This window comes from Macrobrachium nipponense, chromosome 30 (assembly GCF_015104395.2).
Source record: "Macrobrachium nipponense isolate FS-2020 chromosome 30, ASM1510439v2, whole genome shotgun sequence".
In the NCBI taxonomy this organism is placed as follows: Eukaryota; Metazoa; Arthropoda; class Malacostraca; order Decapoda; family Palaemonidae; genus Macrobrachium; species Macrobrachium nipponense.
Window position 1 is genome coordinate 56,782,212 of NC_087218.1, and position 23,237 is coordinate 56,805,448.

Sequence of the window (23,237 nt, forward strand, 5' to 3'; positions counted from 1 at the left end):
TGAAACTTTGAAATTAAACATTTTACATTGAAAACTAATAATCTATGTTCTCAATAAGGCGAGTCTTTGGAGTTTTAATCTTAATTCGTTGTATGAATTGCTTCAACCATATCATATATGTAAAATCGGGAAATAGGCCACAGTCTGCGCTTTTATACGTAAACGTTCGTTAAAACAGAATTTTTCTATGGTCTAATACTACCTGCCTCTTCATAGGTCATTCAATTATGAATTAAATTTTTAATCATATTTTCATCTGATGCTGAACTTTCGGTTTCAGGTGATTCTTTTCATATTTGAGACGACATTCAAGACCTGCGAATAGCATGACGCTTGAGAGCCTATAACGTTTGTTTTCTTACCTGCTTAATTTAGGCGGGACATTTTTCAGGTTTTGCTTGGCCTCTATTATCTTGGTGGTTGGCTTGTTTTCTTATATTTTCTTTCCCCATCAAAAAAAAAAAGTCATTCCTTTACTCTTGTTGCCTGATTTTGTTTTATTTTTCAACAATGTTTACAGTACTGTCTAAGAGAACCGCGTGATTCATGAATTTTCTGCTTCTCTTAGGCCTAGGAAAATGTCTTGGCAGTCTATTAAATGTTTTTGTGTGCAAGAGCTAATTATACAGCCTGATATTGTCCATTAGTTTATGTTAAGTCATATCTTTTCATAACTTTGGGAAAACAAATCTTCCATAAAACCATAGGAAACTCAGTGAGTTTATTCTGCAAGATTCACTGAGATTTGTTTACTCAGTGTACTGTAATCCACTGGTTTGAAGTGCGTGAAGCAACAGGAAGTCTACTTAGTCACTAATGCTACCATCTGCAGTTTAAGTGCTATTCATATTGTTAAAAGTGGCGTGCTGTCGATGATACTGAAGGTTTCTTGTGGCGTCCTATCAGCTCCGGATGCATTGCGGTCTGTCTTTTTTCATCGTTACCTGTTTAGTCCTTTCTTACTTAATCCTCTGGGTCAATCCTAAAGGAGTCTAGATAAGCAACTCATTGGTCTTAAATTAACTTATAATGATAATTGACACGTCGGCCAGTGATACAGATAACACAGTGGCCCAATCTAGCTTAGGTCTGAAGGCAATAAATAATTAAAATAAAAGACCTTGACGAATTTAATAAATCTGTCTCTTGATAGAAAAAATGGCAATATGACTCTTGGGAAACAAGACGAGAGAAAACCTTAGACTGGTTGGTTAGAGACAGAAACGGTTATTTATCCAGGTGTAGGGGGTTAGGGGCAGTCGCTCGAAAAAAACATATAATTTTATTTTATTATGACTACTCTGTGTTGTAGTAGTCTTCTACAGTTTCCTCATTATATTTACTTTAATACACTTTTGGGTAAGCTGCCAGCAGCTGTGGTGCTTGTAACACACCAACTGTTACAGCAAACAAACAAAAAATTATATACCAAGTACACTTGAATGTACGGTAGCGTGTTCTAAGGAGGTGGGGTAGGTACGATTTCCCACGTAGGTTTATACTGCTACCACCTTGATACTATTTATGGGTAACAAAAGAAAAAGGCTTACATACACTAAGAACAACATTATCATCAAAGGTCTATAAAACAAATGGCATTCACTTAGTAAAATATACGCCTAGCACTGATCACAGTACCACCTGCTGAACTGAACATTAGCCTTACCTACAATGGCCCAGACAAAATAAAGTATATTATAGCACCACTCAGAAAAACTCTTGAGGCAGTACCAAAGACATAAAGTTTTCTCCAAAGTTAGGCTACCACCAGACAATTTGACCTAATTTCCCAGACACAAGACTTAGCTTACCTTAGCCTACATTTCCAGACATCCTAAAAACCACCAATTCTTAACACTCCACCTTTACCTCAGCAAACATTTTCTTATTCTGACACCTTTTGACAAGAATCCCTGGCATAATATACCCTGTGAGAAGCATTCACTCTTCAGCAGTCCTACTGCAGATGGCTAGGTTCTCCCCAGACAAGTCCAGCATTCGTCACAAACAAGGAACCGAACTCAATTTCACCCTTAGCCTTGACCAGGAACATCACCCTTGGGACCTGCACTCCACTCCAGAACTTGTTGCCTGAGAGGAAAAATAAAACTTCAGTTTTCCTATTAAATAGGCCAGTACAAGGGGCCTACAATTGTGTCTGCCTTTGATAACAACCTCAAGAAGCGTAAAACCGATTAATGGTAATAAAATGTTTTTATGACAGTTTCCTTTTGAACATCTTAAGCTCACTTAAACAAATTCTCATTTCTTTACCGTACATTACAGCATAAATTTTGAGATGCTATAAATACAAAAGGTAGCTAGTGTCCTTGTGGCTGGCACAAACAAAAAAGGACGCTTCATTATACCCGCTTGGAGTCGCTATTATTGGTCGTCTTGCTACCTCTCACAAAGTCACAATAGGGCGAGAGTCGTGCTTCTCATTTTCCAGACGCTAGCATATTTCTCACAGGTAGTCAGTACTACACAAATTACCGAAAGTTTCGAAACAACACTTTAAGCTTGGTGCTATCTTCTAAGCTAAATGCAGGGCAAAACTCGACTAATTTTGGTTACGTAGGCAAGAATCATGTAAGACTTCCATTCAGTTTAGCCCGCAACACACCCAAGTCTGTACAGATACAGTGCTCGTATGCTGATTGGTGATCTCCGTCTTGAGGGTGTTACATGTTGCCATTAGGGATCTTTTGGTTACTGCAAGGATTTTTTTTAATTGTACAATAAATACAATCAGTGGATAGAAGCTTATCACAAACATGAGACTTGTGCGCTGGTTTAGAATGGGCTTCAAAGAAGTCGTCGGCAATATAATGGATTAATTTACACTGCTAGACCTGGTTCCAGTAAATGCAAGCGATGGATAGCGCATGATTCCAAGAATGGCATAATTATATGCGATAAATTAGATTCTAAGGTTTGAATTTTTAGAACCCTTACAAGGGAGAAATCGGGAAGCAGAGTAACCGAGATTATAGAATACCTTATATATTTGAATAATACCATATGAAATGATAAGTCCTCTTAAGAGAAATATTTGCTTCACTATAATTTACCAATAATACAACTCTGACCTTCATGTGCATCCCATTGCTTTAGGTCTGGACAGTACCTTTGGAGGGTTGGAGGCCATGATTACGGGCCTTTGTGATGAGTACCCACGACGTCTTGGAAGGCATAGAGAAGTGTTTGTCTTCTTCCTCCTCATATTCATCTACGTTTGCGCTCTACCAACTACCACTTACGTAAGTTGATAATAAGCTTTGATCTATGCAATAGCGAGTGTTTAATTGCAGCTTTTTCAATGGTTGGTGGTTTGCTTTTCTCTGTTATGTATTCCACTGAGAAGAGTACAAATATATAATTTATGGGTAAAACAAGTGACTATTAAGTTAACAAGCTTCATTCGAAGAGGCTTTATTACTCCTCAATTGAATTACTGTTTAACCTGGTATCAGGTGCATTATATGAGGATTTTATGGCAAGCCTTGAGGCATATGTCTAACATAGCCTCGAGCCTCTTTAGAAATTTAGCATGTTTAAAGGTACGGCGCACTACAGAACTTTACACTATTTACCTTTTTTTCAATATCATTTCTGTATTCTCCAGCAGTACACTAAGTAATTATTTTCTTAATACTTTTGGTGTGGAATCTCTTTAACATTCTTCATACTGTTCTTTTTTACGGTATTCAGCATTCTGAGGCTTTTTCATGAAATTTGTTGTAATGCGATTTAATAAAGTGCCTGAAAAGAAAATGTGAGAAATTAAGGTTATATAGTTTAGTAAATTAAATTATTTTTTCTACAGCATATTAGACTAAATGTATTATGTCGTAATTCCCAATATTGCAGGGTAACCTAGTATACTAGCAAGAAAATTTTTCTTCGTCGTATTATCCATTAGTTTTCAAGAGAGCAACATATCGAATAGATTTGTAGAGAATAAGCTATTATTTCTAATAATCCTGTTTTGCAGCATAACCTCTTTCATTTTTAAAAAGTACATTGTCTTACATAACACATTATTTCTTTGGTAACATGTGGCTACAAATCCAGCATTTTTTCTAGGGTGGAATGTATATTGTTGATCTTCTGAACGTCTTCGGGACGGGAAACCCAATATTATTCATCGTTTTCGTCGAGGCAACTGCGGTGTGCTGGTGCTACGGAGCTGAAAGATTTGCCGATGATATTGAAAAGATGCTGGGATTCAGACCTGGATGCTTCTGGATAGTCTGCTGGAAATATATCTCACCTACATTCATTTTTGTAAGGAATTTTACTTGTCTATAAAGTATTATGTACGCTTTCCCACATGCGGGGCTACTTCCTTCCTAGTGTTCCTGATTTCAGTATTGAAGGATCTCCACAGATCATTTCCGTCCCCACTGTTTTGCTTTCAATCTTTAACTCATCACTTGTTTCCTTTAGAGCTCCACTTCTTTCAACCACATCCTCATTCATAAGAGTCTTCAAAATTTTAGCGGTCTTATTGAACTGATTTAGCATAACAAAATGGAAAATCTCTCTCTCTCTCTCTCTCTCTCTCTCTCTCTCTCTCTCTCTCTCTCTCTCTCTCTCCGTGACCACTAGGTTTCAACAGCTCATTTAATACCAAGCACATAATCATGATACCTATAAATTATTGTTTTTTTTTTTCCCTAGGTACAATTATTACTGTCTCCGAAGATATTACGTCACTATACATATCTTCATTAGCATTTTTAAAGTAGCCTTTCCGTTCTTTTTTATATTAGATATGAAATGAGCCACTCTCTTTTGTCAAGCTTCACGTCTGGGGCAGACCTTCTGTTGTACCTGTACTCCACGGTTCTCTGGGTATTTCTGTTCTCTTATCTAGTAGTGTAGCCTTGTCGGATTTTATATTTCATCTACAGAGTAGGTTTTTTTTCATTTACATTACTCATAGGTACTTTTCTATTTCCTTCTACTACCAGCAAAGTTGAAAAAATATTCTTCGTGTCGTTCGCAACGTGAGAATCACGAAGTGACTTGTACAAATACCATTTCTTAGGTAAAAAGAGCCACTTTTACTAATATATCCCGTTTAAATGTGCCTTTGCAGCTCGATTTACCTACATCAGACAGTAGAACTGAAACTTTAATTTTTTTTTTAGTGGATTATAGCTTTAGACTCAAAAGAAAAGTGTCTTATTAAATTATTTAAATACAATAAAGTATTTGTTTTTTCATATATTCAAAAATATTTATATATTTCAGTTTATGTAAAACTCCTGCTAGTGTTGAGGTGTTTGGTTAAACTTTTCATTCAGCAATATTTAAATATTTTTAAAAACTAGCATAAACAACAAAAGTTTACTGTTGTACTGATAGTTTGTATCCTCTTTTTTATACCTTCTTTCTTTGATAATACCGACCGAAGCAGAATCGAAATGAGTATACATTTGTTTTGTGTCAACTAATTTGTCTATTCTGATACAACAGGTGCTGTTTGTGTGGTCATTTGCTATACAAAATGGCTCAGCTGCTCTCAATCTTCCTCCATGGGCTGTAGCACTAGGATGGGTCCTGACTTGCTCATCCATCATATGCATCCCATTATATATTGTTTATATGTTCATTGTTACTCCTGGAACATTCAGAGAGGTAAGTAATCAAGTAGAAGATAGAAGCAAGATCGTGAAAAGGTAATCATGTCGAGCACAAACTTTTCTCTCGAAATTTATTTCTTACACAAAGAGGTTGGTTCTTATATGCATGCAATAACATTCGTGGTTACTTTGCATTGATGACTCTCAGCCTGGGGAGTGAATCATGAAATCTAGATTATAATGTCAAATACTGGAGCACTTTAAGACATTCCTCGTTTGAGACAGTGAAAAGAGGGCGTTGGAAGGGTTGGACGGCAACATAAGGAGATCCAATAATAAACGAGACTAGCATGAGGTTAAAAAGGGTAAAACTGGGAGAAAGGGCACTAAAAAGTAATATTTAGAGAGGTTGCACAGCAAGATAGAAGAAAGGAAGCAGGAATGAAGGCAATGTAAAGGCCAAAGAGTATGTGCAGCTAGTGACCGAAGGGACATTGTAGCACCCTTTTGCAATGACTCCAGTGCAACAAGTGATGGCAATAGGACCCCTCAGACTCAGTCTTGAGAAGCCAGGATCTCGTAGCCGCGTTTAATATTTTGTTAGTCTCAGCTTCCATTCTTCTATCTTGGATGTAGATCATCTATTTTATAACATTTTCTACATATCTGTCTCTTTTATTATTATCACAGTTGACCATCTAGTGACAATACTGTCATTATGTCTGTTATTCACAAAGAATTTCTTTTTACAAGTTGGCTAGGCCTACCTTATAATTAAAAAACTGTCAGATATGTATGGCCAATCCTCAGTTGACACATGTTTGTGACAGATAAATACTTCCATGGGGAAGTCTGCCTAATGTGTTCCTGAATCTTCTGGTTACATTATAAAGAATTTATCAGAGATATCTCCACAGTTTAAACTTGCAGTTTCTTAACCAGTGACAAGATACATCAAGTAGCTGATTAATGGTACTAGCTGAAAGATCATCCCAAGATGACTCTGTCCATATAGACTTGTAGCTGGAATTTAATACTTCCATAGCCTGGGAGTGAGGTGAGGTACGAGTAAGATTCGAAGTCTACAGCTTACTAATTTATCCACAGAACGTAAAAAGTTCATGGGCTCGTGCGAACTGACGATAGACAGGTGGAAACAGGGATTAAGCACAAGCATTTTTATTTGTTAATAGAGAGAAATATACATATAAATGGCACAGAATATTGTACTGAAGTTCGTACACACATGTTTGGAAAACTGGAAGCGCAATACATACAAAGGTAATAATACATGAAAAATGACATTAATAATAATGAAGATATATGTACAAAATTCGTTTGACAGAAGTTGTATTTCTTTCATTCGCCTGTTTTGTTTGAGGGTTCGTTGTCACAGGATAATGGCCAGCATGTTGTAGGGTCCACGTGTAGGCCCTACAGAACTCCCCGCCCGCACCCTTGGAGCTGTTGACTGTAGGTTGGTGTTTGGTGTGTATGCGTGTTTCAGATGATCATTGGAAACCCACGTTGTTCTGCTATCTAATGTCATCTGGTATACCTTGGGCCATCTCTGGAAGATGCGATATGGTCCTGGGTAAGCTTGGGAGACAGGTGGCTTTGTGTGCATCTATGAACACATGCTTTACGTTCTGCAGCTCATTAGGGACGTACACCTTTCTGAGGGCATGGTATGTCGTCTTTGCTGGCATAGTCCTTTCCATCGCTTTTCTGGTGTTGGATGGTGAAGTCATGGTTATTTGTTCTTGAATGGCTTTTGCTGGCAACGTCAAAGCTTTGCCGTATAGGACTTCTGCAGAAGATGGATTGAACACTGCATGTGATGTTCTTATGCCTACTAGAACCCATGGTAGCTCCCTTTCCCAGCTCCTGCCTTGGCATCTGGTGGTGAGTGATGCTTTTAGCAATCGGTGCAGCCTCTCAAGAGTGCCATTGGCTTCTGGGTTGTAGGCTATTGTGTGTGTTATTTTTGGCCTCAAACTGTCTGCAAGGGTGTTCCACAGGGCAGATGTGAAGTTGGCTTCCCTGTCGCTCATGATGATCTGGGCACTCCGTGCCTACTGAACCATTTGACAAGGGCTTTTACACAGTTCTCCACCATTTGCTGTCATATAAGTGTTGCTTCTGGCCACCTGGTGTTCCTGTCTATGATGTTAAACAGGTATTTATGCCCCTCAGAGTGGAGTAGGGGTCCCACTATGTCAATGTGGATGTGGGTGAGTTGGCAATTCGTTGTTGTGAGCTCGCCTATCAAGCTTTCTACATGCCTGGTAATAAATTACGTCTGTCATGGGATACATTCTCTCATCCACTTTTTCATGTCGTTTCCCATTCCCCACCACAAGTACCGATCTGCTATGTATCGGGCAACTGACTGGCCAATGGGTGGGAGAGCATGGCACTGCCTGATGCCGTCAAGTGTCCCTTAATGTGCAGAGGTATGTCTCGGAGGACTGAAGAATCAGTCTGGAGCGAGATAAGAGTGGAAGTCCTGAGACTTCAAAAATAGGAGACTTAATGTCTTTTCATAACAAGATGTCATACTCGCCGGGAATGTAGGTAGCCACTGCCAAAGTACATATTTTCAAACTTCGAGGTCATGTGATCCTCAACCACACGGTAGGCAGGAACATTTTAATGTGGTTGAGGCTCTCAATCGTGATCAATTTATGCCTCTCAATCCTCGCTCCTTCTGGAGCTTTATCCTCTCTAATTGTGGATAGTTGTGCACCAGAGTCATTGAATGCTCGGACCTGGTGGGCAGGATAATGACATCTGGGAAGTGCAACAAATATGGGGCCCTGAGCTGGGGGACCTAGAGTTGACAGGTACGTCACTGCCATGGCAATGGCGGGAGCAGCAGCCCTTTTGGGGCAATGAGCCCAGGAAGAGGTGTGCCTATGCACCTTGCACAAGTCACAAAAGCTCTTGCTAAAATCAGGTTTTGGCCAGTTGTTCCAATGCCAATGGCAGTTATTCTTATTAGAGAGATGATTTCCATTCTAAGGGAGAGTGGGGTTCGACTGCAGAAGATCTGTTTTAGAGTGGCACTGCTCTGAAAAATGCCCAGGTTTTTTACAATACCACACACAGGCTTACGTTGCTGTTTATTTTGACGCTGGTCTGTAGTGGGTGGTGGGTGTCCCAGCTATCCACCCACTTACAGCACTCTACAATTGTCTTTGGATTTTTATCCACCAAGTAAGTAGCAAGCTCAGGAGGGACATATGGCAGGAAATCCTCTAACTGAAAAAGTTTGAGGATCTCTTCCACAGATGCAGCATTGGAGGCCCTTGTCCACCTCTGGAGGGCGGGAGTCTTCTTCACCACCCATTCTAACCACATCTATCTGCCTGGAGTCCTTCGTTATGCTCCTCCATTTCTGTCTCCACCTGTCGGTGGATATTTTGAAGGCTTTAACAATGGCCTCCCTTACGCAAACGAGATCTCCTTGCTCAGGAATGGGGAGGGCTTGGAAGGCAATGGACCCCTTGCCTTGAGGTGTTTTCCCAAGATGAGGGCTACTTCAGCAGGAGGAAGGTGGAAGTTATCCAGGACTTTTTCTACATGGTCGAGCCAGGCCTCCAGGTCGGATTTGTTCGATGGTCGGAGGAGGGTGCCCAAGGGTGGAGTATGATGATTGGGATGTAGGGGGCTGTGTGCCAGCGTTTGCCATAGCCAGTTGGTTAGCCCTTTCTGCTGCTTCCCTTTTCTCTTGGAATGCTCTTTCTTTCTCCCTTTCTGCTCTTTCGGCTGCTTCTCTTTTCTCTAGGAATTCCCTTTCCTTCTCCCTTTCTGTTCTTTCCTTCTCCACCCGCGCCTTTTCCTTCTCCTCAGCTACTCGGGTAGCTAATTCTTGACCCCTTAGTCCCGTGGTTTTCCTTGCTTCAGTAAAAGCTTCAATTGGAGGAATGGGGTTGTGAAAGCACAAACGTGAATGTCTAAGGGTAAAGACAGGCTCTATGACCTTGGAATGCAGTCCTTGGGAGACTAGGAATGGGGCCAAGAGTTCTAGGAATGGTAGGCGCAAAGCCTTAGGACTTGCGAGCTCTAAGCTCTGGAGTAGCCAGGCACTGTCTGGTCATGGTGTCCCTAAAGGACGGAATAACACCAATTAGATTCCACTAAGGTTAAATGAAATGCCTCCAGGATGTAAGATCCTATCAATAGGATTACAAATCCCCTGCAAATGATTTCCACGGAATGGCAATCAACAAACTGTAATGAGACATACATTTACAAAATATGGCAAATTTATTTGTCATGAGGGTTTAAGAAATATTGGCCACACAAACTATCAGAATACGAAAGCAGTCAACAGACTCATAAAATAGAATAACAAGAAGTCAATCAGACTGTAATGCAATGACCATATAAGATGCCACAGATTTATTTGTCTCGAGGGCATAAAATATTGGCCGCACGAACTACCAAAATACAAAATCAGTCAACAGACTGAAAAAATAAAATATCAAGGAGTCAATCAGGCTGTAATGCGATGCGTGTATAGGATGCCGCTTATTTATTTGTCTTGAGGGCATAAAATATTTGCCGCACGGACAATCAAAATACAAAAGCAGTAAACAGAGTGGAAAAAATAAAATATTAAGCAGTCAGTCAGACTGTAATGCGATGCGCATATAAGCTGCAGCGGATTTATTTGTCGTAAGGGTTTGAAATATTGGCTGCATAGACTATCAAAATACAGAAGCAGACAACAGACTGAAAAAATAGAATATCAAGTAGTCAATTAGACTGTAATGCGATGTGCTTATAAGATGACGCAGATTTATTTGTCTCAAGGGCGTAAAATATTGGCCACACAGACTACGAAAATACAAAAGCAGTGAACAGACTGAAATGAGATGCACATATACAAAATACGACGAATTTATTTATGACGAGGGCAAAAGAAATATTGGCAGCCCAAGCTAGTAAAATATTGGCAGTCAGTCAGACTGTAATGGAATTCGTATTGGTCATGATGACTATAAAAATAAAAGCAATCCCTTACCGTGACAAGATAGGCATATACAAAAAATGCAGAATTATCTGTCTCAAGACATAAAAATAATATGTACAGTAATAACCGCCTCTTTCCCCATGAATGGTGGGAAATATGTGCATGCGATGATGCGAGTAAGATATGTTTATGAGATATATGTCATTACAATAATGCAAAAATAATTTTCAATCCCGGGGTCTTTTATATGGAACATATACCTCCACGCTGATGAGGATGGATTTGCTCAGTGGTCCATCGAATGCCTATCGAACTTCTTAAAAAAAAGATACTAACACAAATGAATGTGATAAGTACATGGACCACAATACACTTTTCACCACACTGTTTACGCGATTTCTCCCTTGTTCTCTTGCCCTATTTACCTGACTCTTCTACCTGGGAAATAAACCACGATTACGGAAACAAACAAATACTTTCCTTTGTCACCTGACCAACAGACCCACTCACGTGAGGTGGGCAGGAGGGTCGCTTACCATGAACCAAAACAACAGCTGGCTTTTACCTATTCTTCCACTACCCATTCAGGTAACACGCTATTGCTTATTTTGTTAATTCAGTCATGTTAAAGTAAGTTTTCCTTTATTAATAGACTCCAACAAGAAGAGATATTTTTGTGTGATGTTATCTAGGTATTTTGAAGCAACACTTCTTAAAAGAGAAAAGGAAAAAAATAAATGAATGAAAATTCGAGGTAATGGGTTCTTCCTACTGCCTCCTTGGAGGTAATCCTTTCCGAGGAGTATCTTCAATGTGCTTTGCCTATTTCTTGCCTACTTCTTCCTACTAGTCTGCTTAACAGGTGAGGTATTCCGCAAATACAAGAGAGGGAGAGAGCGTGACCAAACTTGCTACGTTAACATTAAACAACACAAAATCTTATTAGGGCGCTAAAATAAAAACCCAACTTTGCGTTGTCCGTATGCCTGACTAACACGATTTCTCTTGACTCAAGATTTTGGCAATATCTTTTGTGCAAAACAAATGTGGCACTATTTCCTGGTAGTTATAACACTTCTTAGCTATCTCATGCTTTCATGCATAGCACAAAAAAAAGTAAGGGTAGTAATTGAATCTTCTCTCTCCCGTAGCTAAAATTTTGTCATGCACGCAACCCTAAGCTTTTCCTGCCTCTAACTGAAAAGAGGGCAGTCGAAATTTGGTTTTACCCCTAACAATAAATACCTCAAACTTGAATAACAACACTTTACCTGTTGTGAAGGGTTTTCTTTCTTTCCTTTGCTCATGTGGGCTAAATGGCGCTGGGATTTTAGGTCTGTTTTTTCTCTTGAAATTAACTCTAGCGGTTGCTAATTGTTGACCTGAAGATTGCACTGATTACTGAGAAATTCTTCACATGGTCGCCACGTTCATAAATCTAGACTAACTGCTTAGGCAACAGTTAAATGTATCTGATTTAATCAAAAGAAAGGCCTTATGAGGTCTACTTAATGAACAGAAATTTATGGCTTTAGGCCAAAATTAGGAAGGAAATTCTAAGGATCAAATTTATAGGGGATGTATTTACAAGCTAATTACTAGACGTACTAGGGCTCTCAAGGTCCAACTTATTACTGAAAGAACAGTTGCCTGTGGCACTGAAATCATGCGGCTGGGTACCGACACATGCTGGGGACTTGGAGCGCAAAAATGGAGGTATGTCCAAAGAGTAGGCTAAGGAAGAGTCACCTTTCACAGCAGGGATGAAGACGATAGGAGACCTGAAACAAGGTATTTCTCCATAAACACACGTGGGACACACAAAGTACTGATCAAATGCGGTGATGCCGCCAAAAACTCCGCCGACTTGTTTAATATAAATCTTACGCTCTCAGAACTCCCTAAAAGGGCAAGAAATGACTGGATTACTTAACAGAAACTTATTGTATTGAAAGGGAGTGTGTGAATATTTCCCTTAGTAAATTCTCTTAGCAACTGCTACTACCGGGAGGTCACTCAAACAATTAGCATTAGTACATCACATTCAAGGTAATCACAGCGCTTAAATTAAATTAGTTTCACAAAACAGGAGAGCAAGGCTGTGGGGGATAACCAGGGGTAGCTATGAGCGTTTGCAGAAGCACAACAACGGGAAAAATTCAGACAAAAAGAGACAAAAGTGACTGCCAACTACACACATACTTTGCCATCTTTTGCCCTGGGTTCCACTTCTTAAAAGGTGCCAAAGAAGAAAGGGCCCATGCTGCAGCCACGTGGGGTACAAGGGCAAGGGACAATCCAGCAGATAGGAAGCTGCTGCTTTCACTGGGAGTAGACATCTGAGGAGTTACTGAGCGTGTGAGTGAGAGCTACTTTCGATCGATTACCTCTTTTATTAGCTTATTTTTGCCCTCCACCAGCTTCTGTCTTAATTCTTAGCTTTTGGTATCTGACGCCGGCGGTTTCTGCAAAGACGGGCGAGAACAAGACAAAAAGAAAGAAATGCTCTTGAGAGAGAGAGAGAGAGAGAGAAAGAGATGCTTTTTGCTTGTTCAACTGTTAATTCTATGTTACAGAGTGGCAAAATGGGGAAAATATATAATACTTGTCAAACATTGAGTATTTCTGTTCTGCTACCATTAGCTTCTTGCTGAAGGCCAGCGAGCAATGACCATCATCATTGTCCATCACTGTATTGCTTAAGTCAATTGTCAGTGTGAAGGACCTATGGGGTAGAGGAAAAATTAATGTGGTTGCAGAGGTTATTGCTTTTTTTGCTAAAAGAAATGCTTTATCTTGATTTTCTCTCCAAATTAGTTTCTTATTCTCTCCTTATTCTATTGTTGGTTTTGAGAAGTCTGTTATTGCTTTTACTTTTTCTGGTCAGGGTTGAATGCCTTCTGGGCTCACTTGGTTTCCCATAAATTCTACTGTTTTCTTTGTCCATTCGCACGTGTCTTCCTGCAGTATGAGTCTGTTTTCTTTGAGTCTCTGCAACACTTTCTTAATGTTTTTGAGATGTTGTTTGAGGTTGGGGCTGAATATTCGGATGTTGTCAACATAAATCATGCAGAATGGAAGGTCACCAAATAGTTTGTCCATCAGTCTTTGGAATGTTGCCCTTGAGTTGCGGAGGCTGAAGCAGCTGTAATCAAATGTGTAGGTGTTGAAAAGGGTGATGAATGTGGTGTTCTCGATGTCTTCTTTCGCCACTTGGACTTGGAAATACCCTTTTACCAGATCTATTTTTGTGAAGATTTTTGCTCCGTTCATCTGATTGGTTATGCCTGCTATATTTAAAAGTGGGTATCTGTCTGGTTTTGTTTTAACATTTAGCTGTCAGTAGTCTACGCAGGGGTGCTATGTTCAATCCGACTTTGGTACCATGATTAGGGGTAATACCCATAGCCTGGGAGCTTTTTGGCATATTCCTGCTTCTTTCATTTCTTTGAATACCTGTTTGATGTAGACAAGCTTTTCTAAGGCCAGTCGTCTGATACTTGAGTGGATCGGAGGACCTTCAGTTTCCATACTGCTGGATATTGTTTTGTTGGTGTGGTAAAGTCATGCTTCAAGTCGTCCTTGAATACCTCTTTGTATTCTTGTAGGATTTGCAGCATTTCTGGTGTTGGGGCAACTGGTCCGATTGGACATAACTGTTGCTTTGTGGTAGGTCTGTTTGGCTTGAGGAGATGATGTCGGTGCTGTTCTTGAGGTAAGATGTTGTACTGCTAGTAGGCTGCATGCAGTTAAGGAATCAGTTCCTAAGAACGAAATCGTCATGTCTGCTGTGATGAAAGTCTAGTTGTTTTCTTTCCATTTGAAAGCTATTTTCATCCTCTGCCTCCCGTACATTGTAAGTGGTGCTCCGCTGCTGGTTGATACATGGAGGTTGGTCAGGTAGGCAGAGTTGAGTCGTTCATGCGAGCTGGCTGGGATGAAAGAGCTGTGTGCTCCAGTGTCTACTAGGAACTCTGTGTCAGATCTTTCATATCTTAAGAAGGACCACATGGGTCCCTTTCATTCAGGCAGGCATAGCTTCTCTTACGAGACAACCAGTCTGCCCACCACTGACGTAGTATGGTTGGGTTGTGTGTGTGACCCTATTGTGTATTTATTTAAAACAGACAGCCTTTGTCACATTCTTAGGCTTTCTCTCCAAATTTCAAATGGAAAAAACATGCCCTCTGGTGGTCCTTTTTTCTGCTTGGTCTTCCCCTTAATAACTTGTTTGGGGAAGCTTCTTTTGTAAATGGGGCGCTGACTGTTCTTGGTCACTGTCGGATTCCATGACTGTTGTCTGCTGGGTCTGGCAAGGTGCTGCTGCTGCTGTTGGCTGTCAGGGATTTGCTGTTTTATGGGCTGTATGTATTTCATTGACCATAATCAGGAAGTCTTCTATGGGCATAGTGTAGGCTTTGGGCATGGTTGCTACTGTTTAGACTTTGGGCATGGCTGCAACTGTTTAGATTTTGGGCATAACTGCTACTGAGGTCCAAAGATGACTCAGGTTGGCGACCCTAGGCATGCAGTGTGATAAGCCACCACAGTTACTTATAAAGGTACAATGGTCGCTTGCCTCCCATAGGGGCACTCACATGGCTAAGGAACTTTTTGGCTCTCTGAGAGGGTTGCATGCTGAAGGAAGACTTTAGCTAATCCTTCAGTAGGTCCTAGGTGATGGGGGCATGTAGTTCTTCAAGCCATCCTGCTTTTTGCTTGAAGACGTCATTGGCAGGAATTCAAGGACAGTGTCTGCTCTATGCATTGCCGAGGTGATACTCTTTATACAGAAGGTTGTTTCCACCCTGAAGAACCATGCCTCTGGGTTTTGGGGTATGAATGATGGTAGGGGTATGGTGGCAGCTGGTATCATTGTTGCTGGCTTGGTCAAGCATTCATGAAGATGCCAATGTGAGGTGAGATACAAGTAAAATTCAGTCTACAGCTTACTAATCTATTCACAGAACATTCAAACAGGTTAAGGGCTTGTGCAAGCTGCAATGTAGCTTCTGACCTTAGACACGTAGAACCAGAGATTTAGTACAAGCATTTGTGTTTGTTAACAGGGAAATATACATATTAATTGATACTGGATATTAGACTGAAGTTCATACATACATGGTTGGAAAGCTGACATTGTAATACATACAATGGTAATACATACAATGAGATATGACAATGATCATAATAAAGAATGTACAATATTCGTACGAGAGAAGTTGTTTCTCTTGTCCATGTGTTTTGTTTGTGGGTTCATTGGCACAGGATAATGGCCAGTAGGGGGTTTTAGGGTCCATGTGTGGACCCTTCATGGGAATTCAATGTCAGTGATTTGGTCATATCCCGGTAAGAGAACATGGTATTATATCATATATATAATCTGGGATAAGGGCAGGTAGAAAGATGACCAGTCTCTTCCATGGCCATGTTTGTCTCTAATGGTCCCTTTGCTGATGCCTTGGCTGTTGCTGGAGCAAGATCATGGAGTTTCCTTTTATTTATTTTCTTTTATCTATTTCCTCTCCAAAAGGAATCACATTCTCAGACCCAACTTGGATATCTATGTTGTCATCCAAAACCTTAAGAAATGTCAACGAGTTTTATTACACAATGTCTTCTTCAAGGAGGATTTGTTAGGAGTTAACTGGCTTCTGTTGAAAGCCAGTGTCTTCTTCTCTTCATCTGCAATGAATAAGGGAGGTAAATACTCTACCATCCTACACTGTCAATTTAATTTGAATTTCTTGGATATTACAAGATTGCTTCATCCAGACAACCAATTTCCAATGTAGAATGAAGAATTCCCTTCAGCTTAATGGTGCATCCTCCGTCGTGTCTGTCACCTGCCCAGAGCATCCAAGTTCTGCCTTTTGGTCAAACCTTATATCTTGATGAGAACTCCTGAAGTCAGAATATCAACAAATCAAATTGACAATGTTGCCAAGATCCATGATTTTTTATAAACCACTGTATCCTGTTGAGTAAAAATGCTTGATTATCATGGGTTTGAATTCAAGATTTGCTATAAGTATCAAAGCTGTCTAGTGGCTCAAATGATCCAATGCTGCAGTACTTGATGTGTCACTGGTGCATGACATAAGTGCCAGATGTCCCGATAGTTTCCATCGAACCTGGAATACTCAAAAGTCTTATGAATCTTGGATGTACTGTATATATATTGCTCTCACGAGAACTTGATGTGTTGCAGGTCCCTATTGCTTTACCTCCCTCTGGAGTTGCATCACTCATCTTAGCAGTACTGTACCTTGAAAGGTCTCTACTGTTGGCTTTTCCAGTCTTCTAGGTAATATTTTATACCTTAGTGCTCTATCCCCAAAGCCACTGAACTCTACTTCTGGTATAATAATAATAATAATAATAATAATAATAATAATAATAATAATAATAATAATAATAATAATAATAATAATAATAATAGTGTGGTAATGAAGAACAGTAGGAGAAGGAAAACCAACCTAAGCATGGCATGGATAGACTATAAGAAAGCCTTCGACATGATACCACACACATGGCTAATAGAATGCCTGAAAATATATGGGGCAGAGGAAAACACCATCAGCTTCCTCAAAAATACAATGTGCAACTGGAATACAATACTTACAAGCTCTGGAATAAGACTAGCAGAGGTTAATATCAGGAGAGGGATCTTCCAGGGAGACTCACTGTCCCCACTGCTCTTCGTAGTAGCCATGATTCCCATGACAAAAGTACTACAGAAGATGGATGCCGGGTACCAACTCAAGAAAAGAGGCAACAGAATCAACCATCTGATGTTCATGGACGACATCAAGCTGTATGGTAAGAGCATCAAGGAAATAGATACCCTAATCCAGACTGTAAGGATTGTATCTGGGGACATCAGGATGGAGTTTGGAATAGAAAAATGCGCCTTAGTCAACATGCAAAAAGGCAAAGTAACGAGAACTGAAGGGATAAAGCTACCAGATGGGAGCAACATCAAGCACATAGATGAGACAGGATACAAATACCTGGGAATAATGGAAGGAGGGGATATAAAACACCAAGAGATGAAGGACACGATCAGGAAAGAATATATGCAGAGACTCAAGGCGATGCTCACGTCAAAACTCAACACCGGAAATATGATAAAAGCCATAAACATATGGGCAGTGCCAGTAATCAGATACAGCGCAGGAATAGTGGAATGGATGAAGGCAGAACTCCGCAGCATAGATCAGAAAACCAGGAAACATATGACAATACACAAAGCACTACACCCAAGAGCAAATACGGACAGACTGTACATAACACGAAAGAAAGGAGGGAGAGGACTACTAAGTATAGAGGACTGCGTCAACACCGAGAACAGAGCACTGGGGCAATATCTGAAAACCAGTGAAGACGAGTGGCGGCTAAAGAGTGCATGGGAAGAAGGACTAATAAAAGTAGACGAAGACCCAGACCTATACAGAGACAGGAGAATGACAGACAGAACAGAGGACTGGCACAACAAACCAATGCACGGACAATACATGAGACAGACTAAAGAACTAGCCAGCGATGACACATGGCAATGGCTACAGAGGGGAGAGCTAAAGAAGGAAACTGAAGGAATGATAACAGCGGCACAAGATCAGGCCCTAAGAACCAGATATGTTCAAAGAACGATAGATGTAAATAACATCTCTCCCATATGTAGGAAGTGCAATACAAAAAATGAAACCATAAACCACATAGCAAGCGAATGCCCGGCACTTGCACAGAACCAGTACAAAAAGAGGCATGATTCAGTGGCAAAAGCCCTCCACTGGAGCCTGTGCAAGAAACATCAGCTACCTTGCAGTAATAAGTGGTACGAGCACCAACCTGAGGGAGTGATAGAAAACGATCACTCAAAGATCCTCTAGGACTATGGTATCAGGACGGATAGGGTGATACGTGCAAACAGACCAGACGTGACGTTGATTGACAAAGTCAAGAAGAAAGTATCACTCATTGATGTCGCAATACCATGGGACACCAGAGTTGAAGAGAAAGAGAGGGAAAAAATGGATAAGTATCAAGATCTGAAAATAGAAATAAGAAGGATATGGGATATGCCAGTGGAAATCGTACCCATAATCATAGGAGCACTAGGCACGATCCCAAGATCCTTGAAAAGGAATCTAGAAAAACTAGAGGCTGAAGTAGCTCCAAGACTCATGCAGAAGAGTGTGATCCTAGAAATGGCACACATAGTAAGAAAAGTGATAAGGAGACCAGAAAGAGCTGAACTACAGGAGACCAGAAAGAGCTGAACTACAGGAGACCAGAAAGAGCTGAACTTATAACGAACATAAAAATTATTGACCAAGCACCTGACCGGAAACGCCTACGTTACCTTGAAGCATTACACATATTAGAGAAAAAGCCGACTATCAACACGGTAAAAGAAACAGAATTTCTTCCTACCATCATAAGAAGAAATAGCACAAGAAACCATCCGACTCCGTATACCGCCACGAGAGAGAGAGGAGAGATCGAGGGGGGAGAGACAGAGAAGAGAGAGAGAGAAAGAGAGAGATGAGAGGAACAAGCAGAGAGAGACGAGAGAAAGAGAGAGAGTGAGAGAGAGAGGCAAGAACAAGCAGAGAGAGAAAGAGAGAGAATAAGAATAAGCGAACGAGAAAGAGAGGGAGAGAGAGAGGAATTTGCAGAGAGAGAAAGAAAGAAACTGAGAGACAGAGAAAGAGAGGAAGAAGCAGAGAGAGAACGAGCGGAAGATGTGTCATCTGTACAGAATGCAGCAGTACCTGCCGCCCAAGAGGTAGGTACCCCAACCAACACCCAACCCACGCTAATAACTCCGGCCAGACTTCGCAGGTCTCATCGCCTCAGGGAAAGATTTCGTTACCATCCAACGGCCAATTAAAATCCCTGCTCATCGACCCGCCCACCGATTGTACACGACCTTGCATGTTATAAATACTTGTAAAACGTATCTTAATTCACTTTACTGTATACTCTCATAGATGACTGCCTGTGCGCTGTCGACACGTTAGAGGAATAAACCTAAGACAAATGAAAATCTTTACATGTCCTTAGGAAACATAATACACCAGCTACATGCTGACGAGAAGAAGATCATAAGAAGAATTGAGAAGATTCTATATAAATTAAATGCCGTTGAAACAGCTATTGTATTCAATAATAATAATAATAATAATAATAATTTTTATTTTCAGCTCAAGGCCATATACATGGAAAATACAAAGAATAAACAATAACACAGTCTAGATACATAAGATAACATGATCAAAAAAGAAAACCAAAGATTAATTGGCAATATCCATATTTACTGGGGTAGTATAAAAGAAGGTAGTCAAAATAATGGTCATACCCATACTAAGATTGAGAACAGTTAAAAATAGAATGTAAAAGCTATATTGATTATAATCACAGTAATAATGAAAAAGGAAAATACCAGTAATGACAATAATCATAGCAATACAATAATAGTGACAGATTCTGCAGATGACATTTTGCAAAAACAGAGAATAAGTCATTTAGGGAACAAATGCCTCATCAAGGTGTTCCTGATAACCGCAGGAAGACGGGTTTACCCTGCCAGCCCAGCTACTGTGGGTGACGTGAATTGACCCGGTCTAGAGGGTGTGGTAAGCGAAAGCATACCCATGTCTGTAGGGTGTACATCTGAGAAGAGCAGCATGGCTCTGAGAGAGGAGAGTGGTAACCCTGTCTGCATAGGGTGTAGCTCTTGAGTGAGACTTCCACGAGACATTCCATTTACACCGGCACAGCCACACTGTCAGTGTGAAAGGCCAGACACCATTTCCCCGGAAGCAGACCACCAATCCTGACTGACACCAGGTTCCTATTCGCTGCTAGGTTAACAGGGGCTACGGGTATGCAAAAGTAGCCCAAACATTTCTCCTCCCCCATGATTCGAACCCATGGTCTCTCAGTGGTGAACCAAGCACACTGCCACTGCGCTACAAGGTACTATAGCTGTTGTTACTACTGTTGTCTTCTAGCCCTTCAAAAAGTTGAAGGAGCTCAAAACCTCACCAATGGCATGGAAACTTCTTTCTCATACTTACAAAAGTTAAAGAAAAAACTGGATCACATTCTAGGCTGTTTCCTCGCAATTGTCGTGTTTCTAAGCCATACATGTTCAGGCTCTCTAGTCATCTTTTATACTCTATTTGCCTGATGGATGTAATTAACTTCGTCGCTCATACCTGCACCCCTTCTAGTCTATCTATGTCCTTTCTTAGTGATGGTGACCAAAACTGTACTGCATATTCAAGATGAGGTCTAACTATTGATGTGTAGAGCTGCAGCACCATTTCTTTGTTTCTGTATTTGAGCTGCCTCTTTGTGTATCCCACTAGTTTCTGTGCCTTCTTTTCAGCTTTTGTGCACTGTTTTGTGGATTTTAATTTGTTGGTAATAATGACTCTAAGGTCCTCTTCTAGTTTTACACTATTTATGCCATTCCCAAGCAGCATGAGGTTTGTTTGTTCCTATTTGTAACACTACACCTATCAAAGTTAAAAAGCATTTGTCATCTTTTTGACCACTCTCCTATTTTGTTTTGGTCATTTTTTAAACTTTCTACTGCCTCTGATTCTGCATTTGCACCTACTTTGGTGTCTTCAGCAAATCTGGCTATCCTACGAGTTCTCCTACATCGATGCTATTAATATAAATGTAAAACAAGAGCGGTCCAAGGACAGTACCCTGAGGAACTCCGCTTGGCACATCTGTTTCTGATTCATCCCCGATTATTACGACTCTTTGTCTTCTATTTGTTACCCAGTCTTCAATCCAGTCTGCCTTTTCTCCTACAGTTCCTAAAGCCTCAACGTTTATCAGTAGTTTCTTGTGTGGAGCTTTGTCAAAGGCCCTTTGGAAACCTAAGTAGAGTATATCAATTGCTCTACTACTGTTGTAAATATCAAACATGTTGTGGAAAAACTCCAAGAGGTTTAATAGGCAGGATCTGTTTTGTCTGAAGCCATGTTGACTGTTTAACAACAGGTTGTTTCTATCAATATTAGCCACAATTTGATCTGCAATTATGGACTAAAAAATCTTACAAGGGACCAACATTAGGCAGATTGGTCTATAATTTCCTGGTTATTATCTTGGGCCTTTTTTTGTAAACTGGGGGAACATTACCTAGTTTCCACTCTTTAGGTGCCTTTTGTTGTTCTGCCGTTTTTCTGTAGTTCATATAGTTCATGTAGTTAAAAGAGGAGATAGGTGAGGAACTATCTCCTCTTTTAACTCTTTAATTTCTCTTGGATGAATCCCATCTGGGCCAGAAGATTTGAACTTGTTTAGTTTTCTATTTTGTTTTTTAACGTCTTCTTCTGTCAATATTATTTTGTCAAGTGGTTCTGCCCCTTCATACTTACAAACTGATGCAACTCTCTTATCCTCATTTATCTTTGCATTTCATCATTTCATACATATTTAACCACCATTCTACAGTATTCCACTGGTGATGGGTGTAGGAGAGAGAGAGAGAGTTTTTCGGTTGCAATCAGAGATTTCATGGGCATCACTGGGATGGGCAGCTATTATATAGATATATATATATATATATAGATATTATTATATCTATATATATATATATATATATAGATATATATATGTATGTATGAATGTATGCATGTACCTTTATCACTCACTCGAGCATTCGAGCCCACTCTCTGCCATACCACTCGGTGGAAGTAACAATTCTGACCAACTCAGGCAGTCTGGAAAAATCTTGAAAACGGATTACAAATAACCTTTGAGAAAATGGTTATTAGCATGCTTCTAAGCGAAGTTAATAAAAGTTCACTAATACTTTTAAAAAAGATTGTGAAAGATAAACTTACGTATGAAATTAACATATACTGATAACGAGTAGGGGAGGGGAACCGCAACAAGAAATGGTGTAGGGGACTATAAAAAGGAAATGATAATCTCATGACTTATGCTTTGACACAATATCTAGGTGACTAAAGTCATCCCTGCATACTAATAGGTTCTCCTTTGTAAAACTGCTCGTTTTCACAAGCAATTACATCATTCATAAGAACTCATTTTCTTACTTTTGCAAAGCTGCACACATCATTTCATCAATGCTCTCAGGATAGATTTCAAAGTATGAACTTATGGAGAATAACATACTTACTTTCCCTTGTTAATGAGGATGTTATACCGAATGTCACCAGAAACTGGACCAGAGGGGGTTTTCTGAGTGATAAATCGACTGTGTGTTGACTAGTTTATTACTGAGTTAGAACTGATTTATGTACATGTACAGAATATTCACAGAGGTTATTGGCTGCTGCGAGCCGCAATGTAGTTACAAATCTCTGACTAATCGAAAGAGGGAGTAAGTCTGGCCGTCTGCATTTCTTCACAGACACAAAAATGCATATAATTTGATACAGAAGATTCAGTTGCAGATTACAAGTTCATGATAGGAGGACTGGCTTAGCAATGCATGCAGTGATAATCATGAATGAAATATGACAAAATTGGTTACAGAGAAATGTGTATAAAACACGTCTGGGAGAAGTTGTTTCTTCGACTACGTGTTCTTCTCGCCAGGAGGAGAATGTTCTTCGTTGGTATTTGGTATTTGGTATGTCTTTGAGAAATAAAGTAATGAATAA

The 23,237-nt window shown here is 40.1% G+C and overlaps 1 protein-coding gene across 1 annotated transcript in view; it reads left to right on the top strand.

The window, feature by feature from the left end:
* The window catches only part of LOC135202551 (sodium-dependent serotonin transporter-like), a 344,867-nt gene that overhangs the window by 314,021 nt on the left and 7,609 nt on the right, over positions 1 to 23,237 (top strand). Inside the window, exons 11-13 of the mRNA XM_064232032.1 lie at positions 3,118 to 3,263; positions 4,090 to 4,290; positions 5,488 to 5,649. Coding sequence (XP_064088102.1) covers positions 3,118 to 3,263; positions 4,090 to 4,290; positions 5,488 to 5,649 — 509 coding nt within the window. The remainder of the gene's footprint in view (positions 1 to 3,117; positions 3,264 to 4,089; positions 4,291 to 5,487; positions 5,650 to 23,237) is intronic.